The 14,914-nt window shown below is 42.8% G+C and overlaps 1 protein-coding gene across 2 annotated transcripts in view; it reads right to left on the bottom strand.

The window, feature by feature from the left end:
• Window positions 1-674: 674 nt before the first annotated feature.
• Window positions 675-14,914, bottom strand: part of MND1 (meiotic nuclear divisions 1) — a 46,556-nt gene continuing 32,316 nt past the window's right edge. Inside the window, exons 7-8 of one of the 2 annotated variants that reach the window (XM_039539286.1) lie at window positions 3,994-4,038; window positions 675-924 (exon numbers count right to left, since the gene is read on the bottom strand). In XM_039539286.1, the coding sequence (XP_039395220.1) occupies window positions 818-924; window positions 3,994-4,038 (152 nt within the window). In that variant the 3' untranslated portion in view covers window positions 675-817. The remainder of the gene's footprint in view (window positions 925-3,993; window positions 4,039-14,914) is intronic. The other variant, XR_005598736.1, reaches the window with a different exon arrangement.

Raw genomic sequence — 14,914 nt, 5'->3', positions numbered from 1 at the left:
ATGGGTTGTTCGATATATCACATGTGCTGCTTCCTCTCAGGTCTTTTCAACAGCTTGTGCCCATTGCATTTCAGGAAGCAAGTCTACTCCCCAATCTGTTTGTCTCAAGGACTATTCATTGTCCCTTACCAGTTCTACCCTCCCTCCTACATTACTTCCCACAATCAGCCCCCGAACGTTGTCCACCTTCTCTACCTCTGGGATGATTAGTAGTTTTAGTCATTATTTCTTATGATGGTGTCATTATACAGATCAACCCGTTCACTCTCTGCGACTTACTTATCCTGATTCACACTTTGGGATGCTGGACTAAGTCTTCTACAGAGTATGTGACTGACGTGTCAACATGGTTAGGTGGACGTGTATTGGTTGACTGATAGTTTGTCCTCATCCAGATCAGTGGAAACCTTCTTGCTTCCAAGTCCTCAATGTTATTCCCATTCCACAGACTCTTCAGCAGAGTCAAACTGCTGAACATGCCTAGATGGGAATTTCTTGGAGATTTTGGCTTCCTCTTGATTGGGCTCCTCCTGGTTCTTATAACAAGCAACCAGAAGCATGAAGACCAGGACTACCCTGCACAGCCTTCCTTAATACTTGGGCTGTCTCACTCTGGCACTGAGTGATTTAGAGTTCTGGAAGTAATGCGGGAGGGGGAAACAAAACCGACAATGTATTGTTTAAATTTTATTAACATTAATGAAAAGTGCAACTAATACAAGGGGGTGTTTGGTTTGGTTTGATTTTGAAAAGCAATACAGACAAATGTCAGCTGAGCAATATTAAATAAGATATGTACACTTGTGTCAGTATCACATTAATCAATATAGTCAAAGTCTTCTGGAATCCCAAAACTTTTGTCAATTCTGTTCTCTTCAAATCCAAATTTCCGTTTGGCCCAAGATTTTATTGCAAAGATATTATCTGTGAACAGAGTGAAGAAATGTTTCAGTTCACAAGCAGAATGGGGCACTAGATTCCTCACTACCGTAAACACTTCACAACCTCTGGAAACATCCAAAAAAGCACAGAGCTGCAAAGCTTCTGAATATAATTTACTAGGTAGGGCTAAGAGGGAAAAGAGAAATCAAATACTTGTTCTGTTTTTACGAATAACTGAGCACTGCTACAAATGCTAATAAGGCAAATAGGGTTGGTAAAAATGTGTGCATAAAAATAAAAATTATGCTCAAAATGAGTTTTTAGTCACTATTATATCCTTAGCTACAAATTCTGTAGCTATTTTATTTTGTATAGTTAAAATATTACTTAACAGATTAGAAAAAATTAAGCTTATACAGTTATTTTGGGGGAGCTTCTTCACAGTTTATGAACAGAAACTTGAAAAGGTGTATGCTTTTAAAAAATATTCCTATCTGATTATTTTCACCCAAGAAATATTAGCAATATCAAATCTGTTCTTCCCTGATTATGCTGAGGACCTGCTGAACATCCTAAAGAATGTGCATTTTCTGTGAACTCTCACAGCTTAATTTGTTAAAGTGTTAATAATTGAAGCCAAATAGATGTAACAAAACCAAACTGAAGTGTTTCAAACAGTCTGATAAAGAATCCTTTCTCCTCAAGTATCCAAACGTCTCTTGCCTCTGATGAGGTCATAATTTTACTTGATCTCCACTCATTTTAGGGCTGGTGTAGTCTAGCTTGTAACTGAGCCAGCTGTACTGCACTGGTGTAAAGGTAAAAGTTCAGTATATCCACACTGAATCATGTTAACAACCTTCACAAGTTTTGCCAGGCACCTGTAATGTGCTGTTCTAAAAAATTACAACTGCAATTCCGTGAGGGTAGCTACTTCACAGTTCCCAATACAGCTTCCAGAGGCAGTGTATTCTGGGTGACTTTTCAAAAGGCCACCAGTACACTGTGGGGCACTAATCAGAGGACTAGTTTAATTAGTGGGCTTTTGGAGTCACTGAATACATTTTCCCACTACTACTGAACAGTTGAATAAGGGCTACTCTACAGTGGCAACGTTAAATCACTGCCGCGGCAGCACTTTAACGTGGCTTGTGTAGTCACGGCACAGCACTGGGAGAGAGCTCTCCAAGTGCTGTAAAAACAAACACACACACACACACACCCCTCCACAAGAGGCGCGGCTCCCAGCGCCGATGCACTGTCTACACTAGCACTTTACAGCGCTGAAACTTGCTACGCTCAGGGGAGGTGTTTTTTGACACCCTTGAGCGAGAAAGTTGCAGCGCTGTAAAGTGCCAGTGTAGACAAGCCCTAAGTTAGCTAACATGAATCTGAACACGATTTGCCCTGCTACATGTTTACTGCTAAGTCCTGGTCTGTTGGATCATCTAGCTTGACAGAAGACAACTGTGAACAAATACAGTAAAATTCTGTAATGTAGAAAACGCATGTATTGTCATAAAGTAACAAAGACGACATGTCCAAGGTTTTTCCCTATTTAGAATTTTAAGTAAACTCCTGGAGTCAAAACTACGTAATTCTTTAGTACATGTATTTTAACCATCAAAGAATGTGGTGCTAGTGCTCTATAAGTTAGTTAATTTTAGAATTAATGATAAATCTACTTGCTGCTAAAGTCATTATTTTACTTACAACAAAGTAAGACATTTCTTCTTTTTTTGGGTTGCATAATATGGATTTAGTTTGAAAAATTTGGGGAAAATTAAACTTCAAAATACTTAAGCTTTGGTAAGTGGTTTTATTTTGTATTAGATTTTATCATAATTATTCATTATCCTTTAATTATATTTTACATTACATCTTAGATTAATATAAAACTGATTATTTGATTGTTATGCTAACCTCTGTAATTTAGCAATTGTTTAGGTTGGGGGAATTATCTATCAAGCTGCTCCATGACTATGTATCTTTGAAGTCAAGTTTTTACCAACAGATATTTGATTATAAAAATTGCTCTTGAGCACAGATATGCTACAATATGAAACCAAGTTTACAGATTAGAGAGCGAAGTACAATCTCTCAAACACCTCTCAGAAACACTCAATACCCACACAGAAATGATCTTTAAAAATAAATACTTTTTCCTGTTTCACAATGGGGCAGTAATAACAACAATTCTGTTCTAAGATAAGATATAAACAACAAGACGAAATAACCATTAAAAGATTCTTCTTTTTCTGTAAAACCTGGAATACAATTTATCACCTACCACTTCTCTGTTTCTAGAAAAGATTGGGCTATTCACTTACTATACAGTGAACAGGGACAAATTCTGAAAAAAAATGTAATTTACAAACACAATATTCCCACCAATTAAAACTCAAATGAAAAATACACATTGTTTGCTCTGCAAAAGGACAATATGTAACACAAATCACCTGCAGAGCAAAAGGGAGGGGAAAATAATGGGTAAAATATTTCCATAAGAACATAATGCAGTAACCTTCTTCAAAACTGCAACAGCTTATAGATTTCATCTGTGACACTGAGCAAATGAACTACATACTCTAAGCAAGAATAATTACTTTATCACTCCACATATATTTGCATCTGAATGCACACCAGCGACAACAAAATCTCTATATAGCACTGTACATTTAAAACACATTAAAAATTTAAATTAAGATTACATTCATAAAATAATCCATGTAATTTTCTATGCCAGTGCCAACCACATCGCTAACATTAAGGGACTCCTGCTATTGAAGTCTCCTGATATCAACTGTAGAAATGAGCTCCAGACTGAAATCTAGCAAACCAAGTTTCTACTAGGAGAGGAAGTCTGCTGTGCATTTTAAAAAAAATTAACCTGGTAGGTTATACATGAAACACACACATCTATGCACCCATGACAGCACATTTTTCTAGGGGGATTATTTCCCTGCACTTCCAGAATCAAGGCTCATCTTAGCTGAAAAATAACATAATTTAAAAGCCCTATAAGTCACTGAGCAGAACGCTGAGTTGAGTTTCGCTACACTCCAGTGCCAGAATTAGGATTGTTGTTGAACACTGTAAATGCATACCCACCAGTCCATCTGTTGGCTGCTTCCTTGGCAACTTTGTTTGCTTGACCTGAAAGTGAGAAAAACCATGTACAGTCACATAATTTAACAAGTGCAAAACAGTGAGATGATGTTTATCTTGACACAGTTCCTATGAATCCACTGACCATAATGAAGATATTCATCTGTGGCTTTCAAACATGTCTTTTTTAAGATTCAACCATGCCCCAAAACTAGTTTAATGAAAAATCATTAACAAAGGACCATAAAAGATACCATTTGAAGTGTCAAAAGTATTTTTAAGAATGTATTTTAAAAAGAAAATAATTCTGGTTTAGCCTTCTTGGTGGCTCAGCAATAGTGCTCTGCACAGCTATGTGGGAGATCTGAATTAGGTCCATAGGCTGGAAGTGCTGCAGGGACAGCTGCCTCTTCTCTGAGAGAATATGCTTGGTAATACTCAGGAGCAATCTCTCTCACCTGTAAATATTCTTATTTCACAGGTGTGCACGATTCTTTAGTGAAACAGCACATAGCAATGGTAGTGGCCTGTGAGGTAAATCCAGTTGTGTATCATGTGCCTTAGAAGAAGGAACCAGAAAGGTTCTCAGGACTTCAAAGATACTAAGGACCCCTTTGATAAGACAGATAGAATAACGTTTCTGGATAACAAATGCAAAAATAAAGTTTAACACACTTAAACCCCATCTCTACTGCAAGTAGCTTTAAAAGAGTTTTTATGACACAAACCAGTTTCTAAGAAAGTTTGTTAAATCTTCTTGTCCCCATTGGTGTAAATGCTGTATCAGCCTGGGAACTTAGATAATAGTAAAATGTAGTGGTGAAAGCTCTGAATTCTTTAAAGATGGCTTTAAAAGGGTGGGAGGGAAAATTGGACTTTGCCCTTTTTGCTTCTTTATGATGTATGAAGGCAAAGAGAGAGTGTTGTTTGTTTTTTATATTGGAAATCCAGGTCATATCTGTCCTGAGACTCTCTATACTCTTCTCTGCACTGGCATTTGTTCCGAGAATTTTCCATTGTTGCTTCCACTGGTTCAGCAGCTCCATCAATGGGAATGCTAGCACTGACAATGTACTGGCAACATCAGCATTTTAAGCACTGTATGGCCTAACTCTGCTCAGAGCAGGTCTACGAAATAAGGGCTTGTGTAGTCTAGGATAAAATGTTCATTTTTCAAATGTGTTAGCTAAACCCTTTTAACTAGCATGTTTTCCCTAGTATAGATAGGGAAAGTTGTATCTGAATCTAGGGCTTATCTATGCTTGCTTGTGTGTACCAAAATATATATACACAACTTCCCCAGCCAACACTAGGGTTTTAAAACACATTAGCTAAAATATTTTGAAAATACACTTTTTCTCCAAGCCTAAACAAGAGCATATTGTATAGACCTGCTGTGAGCAGGGATAGGCAATGTAGTACATAAAATGATGGTAGCCAATTACATTCTCAGCAACTAGAGGATAAATTGGTACTTATATATTTAATTACTATTTATTCAATACCAAGACAAAGTACATTCACCTGCAAAAAGCACAACACACCTGTCCAATTTCTTTTAAATATTAACATTTGATAGACATGCTTGGTTTGTCAAATATGTGCAGAGATTTTACTTATTTTAATAATATCACCAGAAGCATAATCATGGGTACTATAAAGATTCTGACTCTAATCTGGTAACACCCTGTTAAATGGAGAGATCTGATGATTATATTGCTGTTTTACTATATTAATATTTCTCTAAACAAAATCTCACTGTGGTAACGATCATTGTTTTGTCTCTGATATTTACATGGCATGGATTTTTAAACCTGATAAAATTTCCTAAATAAATAGATAAAAAAAAAAAAAAAAGCTGGTAGCTGCCTGGAGCCTTGCCTTTGCTAGCACTCCCATTGCTGGAGCTGAAACATTGGTAGGTAGCATCTTCTGATCAGTGCTTAATTTGTAATGAAAGAGGTGCTGGAGCTCAAGCAATTTTTTTACTTTCATAACTGATGTGGCAAGCCCAAAGGTGCCAGAGCTGTGACTGACAAGCCCAGAGGAGCCAGGGCTCAGCCCTGGCACAAATTAAGCACTGCTTCTGATTATAGAAGTAGAGAAATGACATCACAAGAGCTGGAAAGCGAAGGTTTAACAGTTAAGATGAGAAAGGATTTTTAGCCATGCTTTCTAACTTAGTTTGTTTTGCTAAAGTCTATTCAACTTGTATGAATGGTAACACTGTATAGAAAACTAATCTTTGCCAAAGATTAAACAGTTAAGGTGTGTGAAATCATAATGTACATGCTCCAAGACATCCATTAGGTCACTCCAGCAGAAGTAGAGTTGACAATGACATTCTTGATGTTTTTATGGTAAAAAAACAACACAGATCTTTTTAAAAGCCACTTTCAGGCTCTCTTTAGACATAAAGCAGCAAAAAAGGACAAGCCATTTTTTTTGTTTAAAATCAGTCACTGTTCATCTCTAAAGGGTTACTGTAGAAACAATGACCCAATAATGTTCAGTCCCAGCAATGTTACTAATAAATGCTGAAAACTCTCAGCATCCAGAACCTGCACATTTGAAGGAAGAAAATCAGTTTTTAAGGTGGCAAAGAAAGAATTGTACTGAATTCTCTTTCTTACTGACTACTTTATCTTACCAGCAACAAAGAATCCTGTGGCACGTTATAGACTAACAGACGTTTTGCAGCATGAGCTTTCATGGGTGAATACTCACTTCTTCGGATGCAAGTGGTGGAAATTTCCAGGGGCAGGTTTATATATGCAAGCAAGAAGCAAGCTAGAGATAACGAGGTTAGATCAATCAGGGAGGATAAGGCCCTGTTCTAGCAGTTGAGGTGTGAAAACCAAGGGAGGAGAAACTGGTTCTGTAATTGGCAAGCCATTCACAGTCTTTGTTTAATCCTGAGCTGATGGTGTCAAATTTGCAGATGAACTGGAGCTCAGCAGTTTCTCTTTGAAGTCTGGTCCTAAAGTTTTTTTGCTGGAGGATGGCCACCTTAAGATCTGCTATTGTGTGGCCAGGGAGGTTGAAGTGTTCTCCTACAGGTTTTTGTATATTGCCATTCCTAAAGTCTGATTTGTGTCCATTTATCCTTTTCCTTAGAGACTGTCCAGTTTGGCCGATGTACATAGCAGAGGGGCATTGCTGGCATATGATGGCATATATTACATTGGTGGACGTGCAGGTGAATGAACTGGTGATGGTGTGGCTGATCTGGTTAGGTCCTGTGATGGTGTTGCTGGTGTAGATATGTGGGCAGAGTTGGCATCGAGGTTTGTTGCATGGATTGGTTCCTGAGCTAGAGTTACTATGGTGCGGTGTGCAGTTGCTGGTGAGAATATGCTTCAGGTTGGCAGGTTGTCTGTGGGCGAGGACTGGCCTGCCACCCAAGGCCTGTGAAAGTGTGGGATCATTGTCCAGGATGGGTTGTAGATCCCTGATGATGCATTGCAGGGGTTTTAGCTGGGGACTGTATGTGATGGCCAGTGGAGTCCTGTTGGTTTCTTTCTTGGGTTTGTCTTGCAGTAGGAGGCTTCTGGGTACACGTCTGGCTCTGCTGATCTGTTTCCTTATTTCCTCGTGTGGGTACTGTAGTCTTGAGAATGCCAGGGAGGTTGAAGTGTTCTCCTACAGGTTTTTGTATATTGCCATTCCTAATATCTGATTTGTGTCCATTTCCTTTTCCTTAGAGACTGTCTAGTTTGGCCAATGTACATAGCAGAGGGGCATTGCTGGCATATGATGGCATATATTACATTGGTGGACGTGCAGGTGAATGAACCGGTGATGGTGTGGCTGATCAGTGAGACAGCCACAGTGAGACGGCTAACCAGATCAGCCACACCATCACCGGTTCATTCACCTGCACGTCCACCAATGTAATATATGCCATCATATGCCAGCAATGCCCCTCTGCTATGTACATCGGCCAAACTGGACAGTCTCTAAGGAAAAGGATAAATGGACACAAATCAGATATTAGGAATGGCAATATACAAAAACCTGTAGGAGAACACTTCAACCTCCCTGGCCACACAATAGCAGATCTAAAGGTGGCCATCCTGCAGCAAAAAAACTTCAGGATCAGACTTCAAAGAGAAACTGCTGAGCTCCAGTTCATCTGCAAATTTGACACCATCAGCTCAGGATTAAACAAAGACTGTGAATGGCTTGCCAACTACAGAACCAGTTTCTCCTCTCTTGGTTTTCACTCAACTGCTAGAACAGGGCCTCATCCTCCCTGATTGAACTAACCTCGTTATCTCTAGCTTGCTTCTTGCTTGCATATATAAACCTGCCCCTGGAAATTTCCACCACTTGCATCCGAAGAAGTGGGTATTCACCCACGAAAGCTCATGCTGCAAAACGTCTGTGAGTCTATAAGGTGCCACAGGATTCTTTGTTGCTTTTACAGATCCAGACTAACACGGCTACCCCTCTGATACTTATCTTACCAGGCCACCCTTAAGGCTTATCTTAACATTTTTATGTACAAAATAAGATCTCCAAAAACGGGAACCTCAAGATCTTGCCCATGAGAATAATGCAATGCCAAGTCTCCCAAGACAAAGTAGCTAAATTTACAAAACAAATAGCAGTTGGTGATGGTGTGAGCTACCATACTAACTCAGCAGGCAGGTTTTATGGATTTCTTCACTGAAAGGATCAAAGATTGCAGAGAAAACTGGCAACTTTTCAAGGATATAGTCAGAGGTGGCCCCAGACAGCAAGCACATACCTGGGGCGGCAAGCCGGGGGGGGGGGGGGGGGGAGGGACGGCGGCGTGCCAGTCATCGTGAGGGCGGCAGTCAGGGAGCCTTCGGCGGCGTTTCTGTTGGAGGTCCGCTGCTCCCGCAGTTTCGGTGGCAAGTACGCTGAAGGCGCGGGACCAGTAGATCACCCGCAGACTCACTGCCAAATCCATGGGACCGGAGGACCTCCTGCAGAACCGCCGCTGAAGGCTCCCTGACTGCCGTGCTTGGGGCGGCAAAAAAAAAAAAAAGAAAAAAAAAAAAAAGCTGCCCCTGGATATACTTAACAAACAGCCTGCAGAACTGTTACCAGGTAATGCAAAATATAACTAACATCTTAAATATTTTTGGGGTAAAGTAACTTTTACATCATTAAGTGTAATTCTGTTGTATGGATCAACAGCAGGTGCAATTATACTCACAGGCTAACAAGCACTGTTAGTTGTGGGCTTCCTAGTACTGCTCATGCAGGGAGGTCTCAGTAAATAAGAACCCTATAGTTACAGAAATGGAATTCACTCTGATGAGTCTCCCTTTCTATATAGTTGCATTTAAATATCAAAATGGTAGCTATAGTAAGAATTGTCTATGAACCTTAATCTTCTATACTTCTTCCTACTGACAGAAACAATTTGGTATAGAAAATTTTCTACTCTCCTTGGTCCAACGCCTCTGCTGTTGAGAAATTAATTAAACATTTCCCTTACCCCCTCCAAGGACAATAGGCCAGATTTTCCTCTCACACTAATTCTTGACCTCTCTTGGGCCTGCTCTACACTGGGGGGGGGGGGTCGAACTAAGGTACGCAAGTTCAGCTACGCGAATAGCGTAGCTGAACTCGAACTACCTTAGTTCGAACTACTCACCCGTCCAGACGCCGCGGGATCGAAGTCCGCGGCTCCCCCGTCGACTCTGCCACTGCCGTTCGCGGTGGTGGAGTTCCGGAGTCGACGGGAGCGCGTTCGGAGTTTGATATATCGCGTCTAGATGAGACGCGATATATTGAACTCCGAGAAGTCGAACGCTACCTGCCGACCCGGGCGGGTAGTATAGACGTAGCCTTGGAGAAGCCTCTTTAGGCTATTCCTGGGAGCTGTGTAGGCTATTCCTGGGAGCTGTGTGACATAAGATGCCTACTAATGAAAGTGAGCTCATGCAATCAAATTCTGAGTTCACATTTATTAGGAATGCCACTTCCAAGACCACTGGTCATAGTGCATTGCAGAACTTACACACTTGGCATACAGGACAGCACACTGCTAACTTGGGGTATGTCTATACTACGGAATTACTCCGATTTTACAGAATTCCATTTTGGGCAACAGATTGTATAAAGTCGAGTGCATGCGGCCATACTAAACACATTAATTCGGCGGTGTGCGTCCATAGTACTGAGGCTAGCATTGACTTCCGGAGCGTTGCACTGTGGGTAGCTATTCCATAGTTCCCGCAGTCTCCCCCGCCCATTGGAATTCTGGGTTGAGATCCCAATGCCTGAAGGGGTAAAAAACATTGTCGCGGGTGGTTCTGGGTACATGTCATCAGTCCCCCCTCTCCCTCCCTCCGTGAAAGCAACAGCAGACAACCATTTCACGCCTTTTTTCCTGGGTTACCTGTGCAGACGCCATACCACGGCAAGCATGGAGCCCGCTCAGCTCAACGAAGCAGTCATGAACATTGTAAACATCTCGCGCATTATCGTGCAGTTTTTGCTGAACCAGAACCTGCAAAACCAGGCGAGGAGGCGGCGGCAGCGCGGCGACAAGAGTGATGAGGACATGAACACGTAATTCTCTCAAACGCTGGCCCCGGCGCTTTTTGAGATCATGGTGCTTATGGGGCAGGTTCATGCCATGGAACGCCAATTCTGGGCCCGGGAAACAAGCACAGACTGGTGGGACTGCATTGTGTTGCAGATGTGGGACGATTCCCAGTGGCTGCGAAACTTTCGTATGCGTAGGGCCACTTTCATGGAACTTTGTGACTTGCTTTCCCCTACCCTGAAGCGCCAGAATACCAAGATGAGAGCAGCCCTCACAGTTGAGAAGTGAGTGGCAATAGCCCTGTGGAAGCTTGCAACGCCAGACAGCTACCAGTCAGCCGGGCATCAATTTGGAGTGGGCAAATCTACTGTGAGGGCTGCTGTGATGCAAGTAGCCAAAGCAATCACTGAGCTGCTGCTAACAAAGGTAGTGACTCTGGGAATGTGCAGGTCATATTGGATGGCTTTGCTGCAATGGGATTCCCTAACTGTGGTGGGGCGATAGACGGAACCCATATCCCTATCTTGGCACCGGAGCATCAAGGCAGCCAGTACATAAACCGCAAGGGGTACTTTTCAATGGTGCTGCAAGCACTGGTGGATCACAAGGGACGTTTCACCAACATCAACGTGGGATGGCCGGGAAGGGTTCATGACGCTCACATCTTCAGGAACACTAATCTGATTAAACGGCTGCAGCAAGGGATTTACTTCCCAGACCAGAAAATAACCGTTTATGGAGGGGTGGGAGGTTGAGGCAAATCACCTGGCCGCTGATTACATGCAGCAAGACACCAGGGCGATTAGAAGAGCACACCAGGAAGCGCTGCACATCAGAGAAGATTTGAAAACCAGTTTCATGAATGGTGTGACAGTTCTCTTTGTTTCTCCTTGATGAAAACCCGCCCCCTTGGTTGACTCATTCCCTGTAAGCCACCCACCCTCCCCCCTTCAATCACAGCTTGCTTGCAAAGGAAATAAAATCACTATTGTTTAAAAAACATGTATTTTTCATTAATTAATTATAAAAATAGGGAGAGAACTGACAAGGTAGCCCGGGTGGGGTGTGGGAGGAGGGAAGGAAAAGACCACTTCAAAACTTGTTGAATGCCAGCCTTCTGTTGCTTGGGCTGTCCACTGGGGTGGAGTGGCAGGGTGCACGGAGCCTCCCCCCACCCCGCGTTCTTGGGCATCTGGGTGAGCAGGCTATGGAACTTGGGCAGGGGGGAGGGCGGTTAAACAGGGGCTGCAGCGGCACTCTGTGATTCTGCTGCCCTTCCTGAAGCACCACCAGATGCCGGAGCATGTCCGTTTGATCCCGCAGTAGCCCCAGCATTGCATCCTGCCTCTTCTGATCTTCCTGCCACCACCTCTCATCTTGATCATCCCTCCTGTCCTCATGTTCATTGGCCACTTTCCTGTACTGTGATACCGTGTCCTTCCACTCATTCAGATGAGCTCTTTCATTGCAGTTCGACTGCATGATCTCAGAGACCATTTCATCGCATGTGTGGGTTTTTTTGGTCACCTTATCTGAGATAGCCTTCGGGATGGAGAAAAGAGGCTTGAAAAAATTGCAGCTGCGGGAGGGAAAAAAGAGAGAGAAGATACATTTTACAGAACAATGGATATACTCTTTCACAGTGAACAACACTATTCACATTACATAGCACATGTGATGTCGGTACAAGGTCGCATTTTGCGTCTTAATATTGAGTGCCTGCGACTCTGGTGTTAGAGATCGCAGACGTAGGGCTGGGCAACAGAATTCAGCTTGCATGCGGCCATGGTAAGCCATAGTCTTTCGGCTTCTGAAACCTTCATAAAAGCAGCGCCCTCCTTTCCCATACCAAGCAAAGCCCGTTGAGTGCTGCGGATTTCGTGTTAACATGCAGCAGCAGAAACCAAACGAAACTCCCCCACCCATCCAATTCTCTGGTATGAGCGTTTACCCCTCTCTTCCCCACGTGGCTGGTATCAGGGAAGATCCCTGCTAGCCAAACGCGAACAGCTCAGCGCCAATGCCCGCCCCCCCGACTGCTTGGCTAACTGCGGGGAGGATTTCTTTTCAGCCACAGGCAAACAGCCCAATAGGAACGGCCACCTCTGTCCCCTTAATTAAATTCCCGTATTTCAACCAGGTTACCATGAACGATATCACTCTCCTGAGGATAACACAGCGAGATAAAGAACGGATGTTGTTTGAATGCCAGCAAACACCGGGACCATATGCTGCCAAGCTTTGTCATGCAATGTTACCAGATTACCACGCCATGCTAGTAGCAAGTAAAGTGTCCTACCATGGAGGACGGAATAAGGCTGCCCTGCCCAGAAACCTTCTGCAAAGGCTTTTGGAGTATCTCCAGGAGAGCTTCATGGAGATGTCCCTGGAGGATTTCTGCTCCATCCCCAGACACGTTAACAGACTTTACCAGTAGCTGTACTGGCCACGAATGCATCCCAAGTCCTCAGGGCAAATTAATCATTAAAAAACATTTGCTTTTAAACCATGTTTTATATTTACAAAAGGTACACTCACCAGAGGTCCCTTCTATGGCTTCATGGTCCGGGATACCGGCTTGGGAGGGTACTTCAGTCAGGGTGAGGAAAAAGATCCTGGCTGTTGGGGAGAACGGTGTGCTGTGTACTCTCCTCAAGCTCGTCCTCCTCCTCATCTTCCCCGTCCGCAAAATCCTCAGGCATGGCTGAGAACACCCCCTCCTCGGAATCCACGGTCAAGGGTGGGGTAGTGGTGGCGGCCCCCCCTAGAATTGCATGCAGCTCAGTGTAGAAGTGGCATGTCTGTGGCTCTGCCCCGGAGCGTCCGTTTGCTTCTTTGGTTTTCTGGTAGTCTTGTCTGAGCTCCTTAACTTTCACGCAGCACTGTATTGAGTCTCTATTGTGGCCTCTCTCCATCATGCCCTTAGAGATTTTTTCAAATGTTTTGGCATTTCATCTTTTGGAACGTAGTTCTGCTAGCACAGAATTGCCGCTCCATACAGCGATCAGATCCAGTACCTCCCGTACGGTCCATGCTGGAGCTCTTTTTTGATTCTCGGACTGCCTGGTTACCTGTGCTGATGAGCTCTGCATGGTCACCTATGCTGATCAGCTCTCCAGGCTGGGCAAACAGGAAATGAAATTCAAAAGGTTGCGAGGCCTTTCCTGTCTACCTGGCCAGTGCATCCGAGTTCAGATTGCTGTCCAGAGCGGTCACAATGGTGCACTGTGGGATAGCTCCCGGAGGCCAATACCATCGAATTGCATCCACACTACCCAACATTCAACCTGGCGATGTCGATTTCAGTGCTACTCCCCTCGTCGGGGAGGAGTACCGAAATAGATTTTAAGAGCCCTTTATGTCGAAGTAAATGGCTTTGTTGTGTGGACGGGTGCAGAGTTAATTCAATTTAATGCTGCTAAATTCGACCTAAACTCGTAATGTAGACCAGGCCTTGATTGCCTAGCAACTACTGCTGACTCATCCATAGATCAACACTGACAGTGGTTTTGGACAAGGTTCTGCATTTTGCCATCAGGGACTATTTATAGCAATGAGAGGGAGATCAAAGAAGTTAATAGAAGAGGCAGTGATCATGAAACAGAAAGCAGGGCAACAGCTCATATGTGAATGCCTACACAAGTCGAGGTCCACAAAACTCTACCAGCAGACTATCAAACGCTGAAGGAAGAAAAATCTAATTGTTTGATAGCATTGGGGAAGAAACGGATGCTCATAAGAAGCTTCCATCATATTCAGAGTGAAGAACATGACCCATGACCCCAATGCTCTGCTTTACCAGAATTCTGTGCACTGTTTCAGCCAAAATATCAAATATGCTGTAATACTTTTAAAGTTCACTACACCATAAACTGGATTCAATGTACACATTTGATTTGTCATTTAAATTATGCATTAAATATCTTATTTACTGTAGCTATTTATATTGAGAATGCTATCTTCACAACAAGGGCTAGAAATGTTTGAGTCTAGATATTGTAAAAAATTTTGCAATTAGTAGGAAATTCACCTGGGAGTCAACTCCTAGCTTAAGATCCACTGTATGTTAGAATGGTTTTGAAAGACACGGAGCATGACATAGTGCAAGCCATCTGCAGTTGAAACCACCATGTATATGAATTATATTAGCATTGCTTTCTCAGAAAATGAAGAACTTATGCCTGAAAATAACCCCTGTGCAAATGTATACAATAGTTCCACCTCTGTCTATATAGCGAGACACAGTAGCACATTCTAAATTATTGGAAGCTAATCCCCTTCTCTGGGAGCGTATTTTTAAAGTGTCTAGGATCTTTGTCAGCCTAATTTAAAAAAAAAAAAAAAAGTTCCATCAGTACAGGCTCCCTATGTCCTTTATGAAAAGGTTAGACTGTC

Source organism: Mauremys reevesii, linkage group 5 (genome assembly GCF_016161935.1).
Source record: "Mauremys reevesii isolate NIE-2019 linkage group 5, ASM1616193v1, whole genome shotgun sequence".
NCBI lineage: Eukaryota > Metazoa > Chordata > Testudines > Geoemydidae > Mauremys > Mauremys reevesii.
The sequence above is the reverse complement of the archived record's forward strand: the minus strand, read 5'-3'. Positions and strand labels throughout refer to the sequence as shown.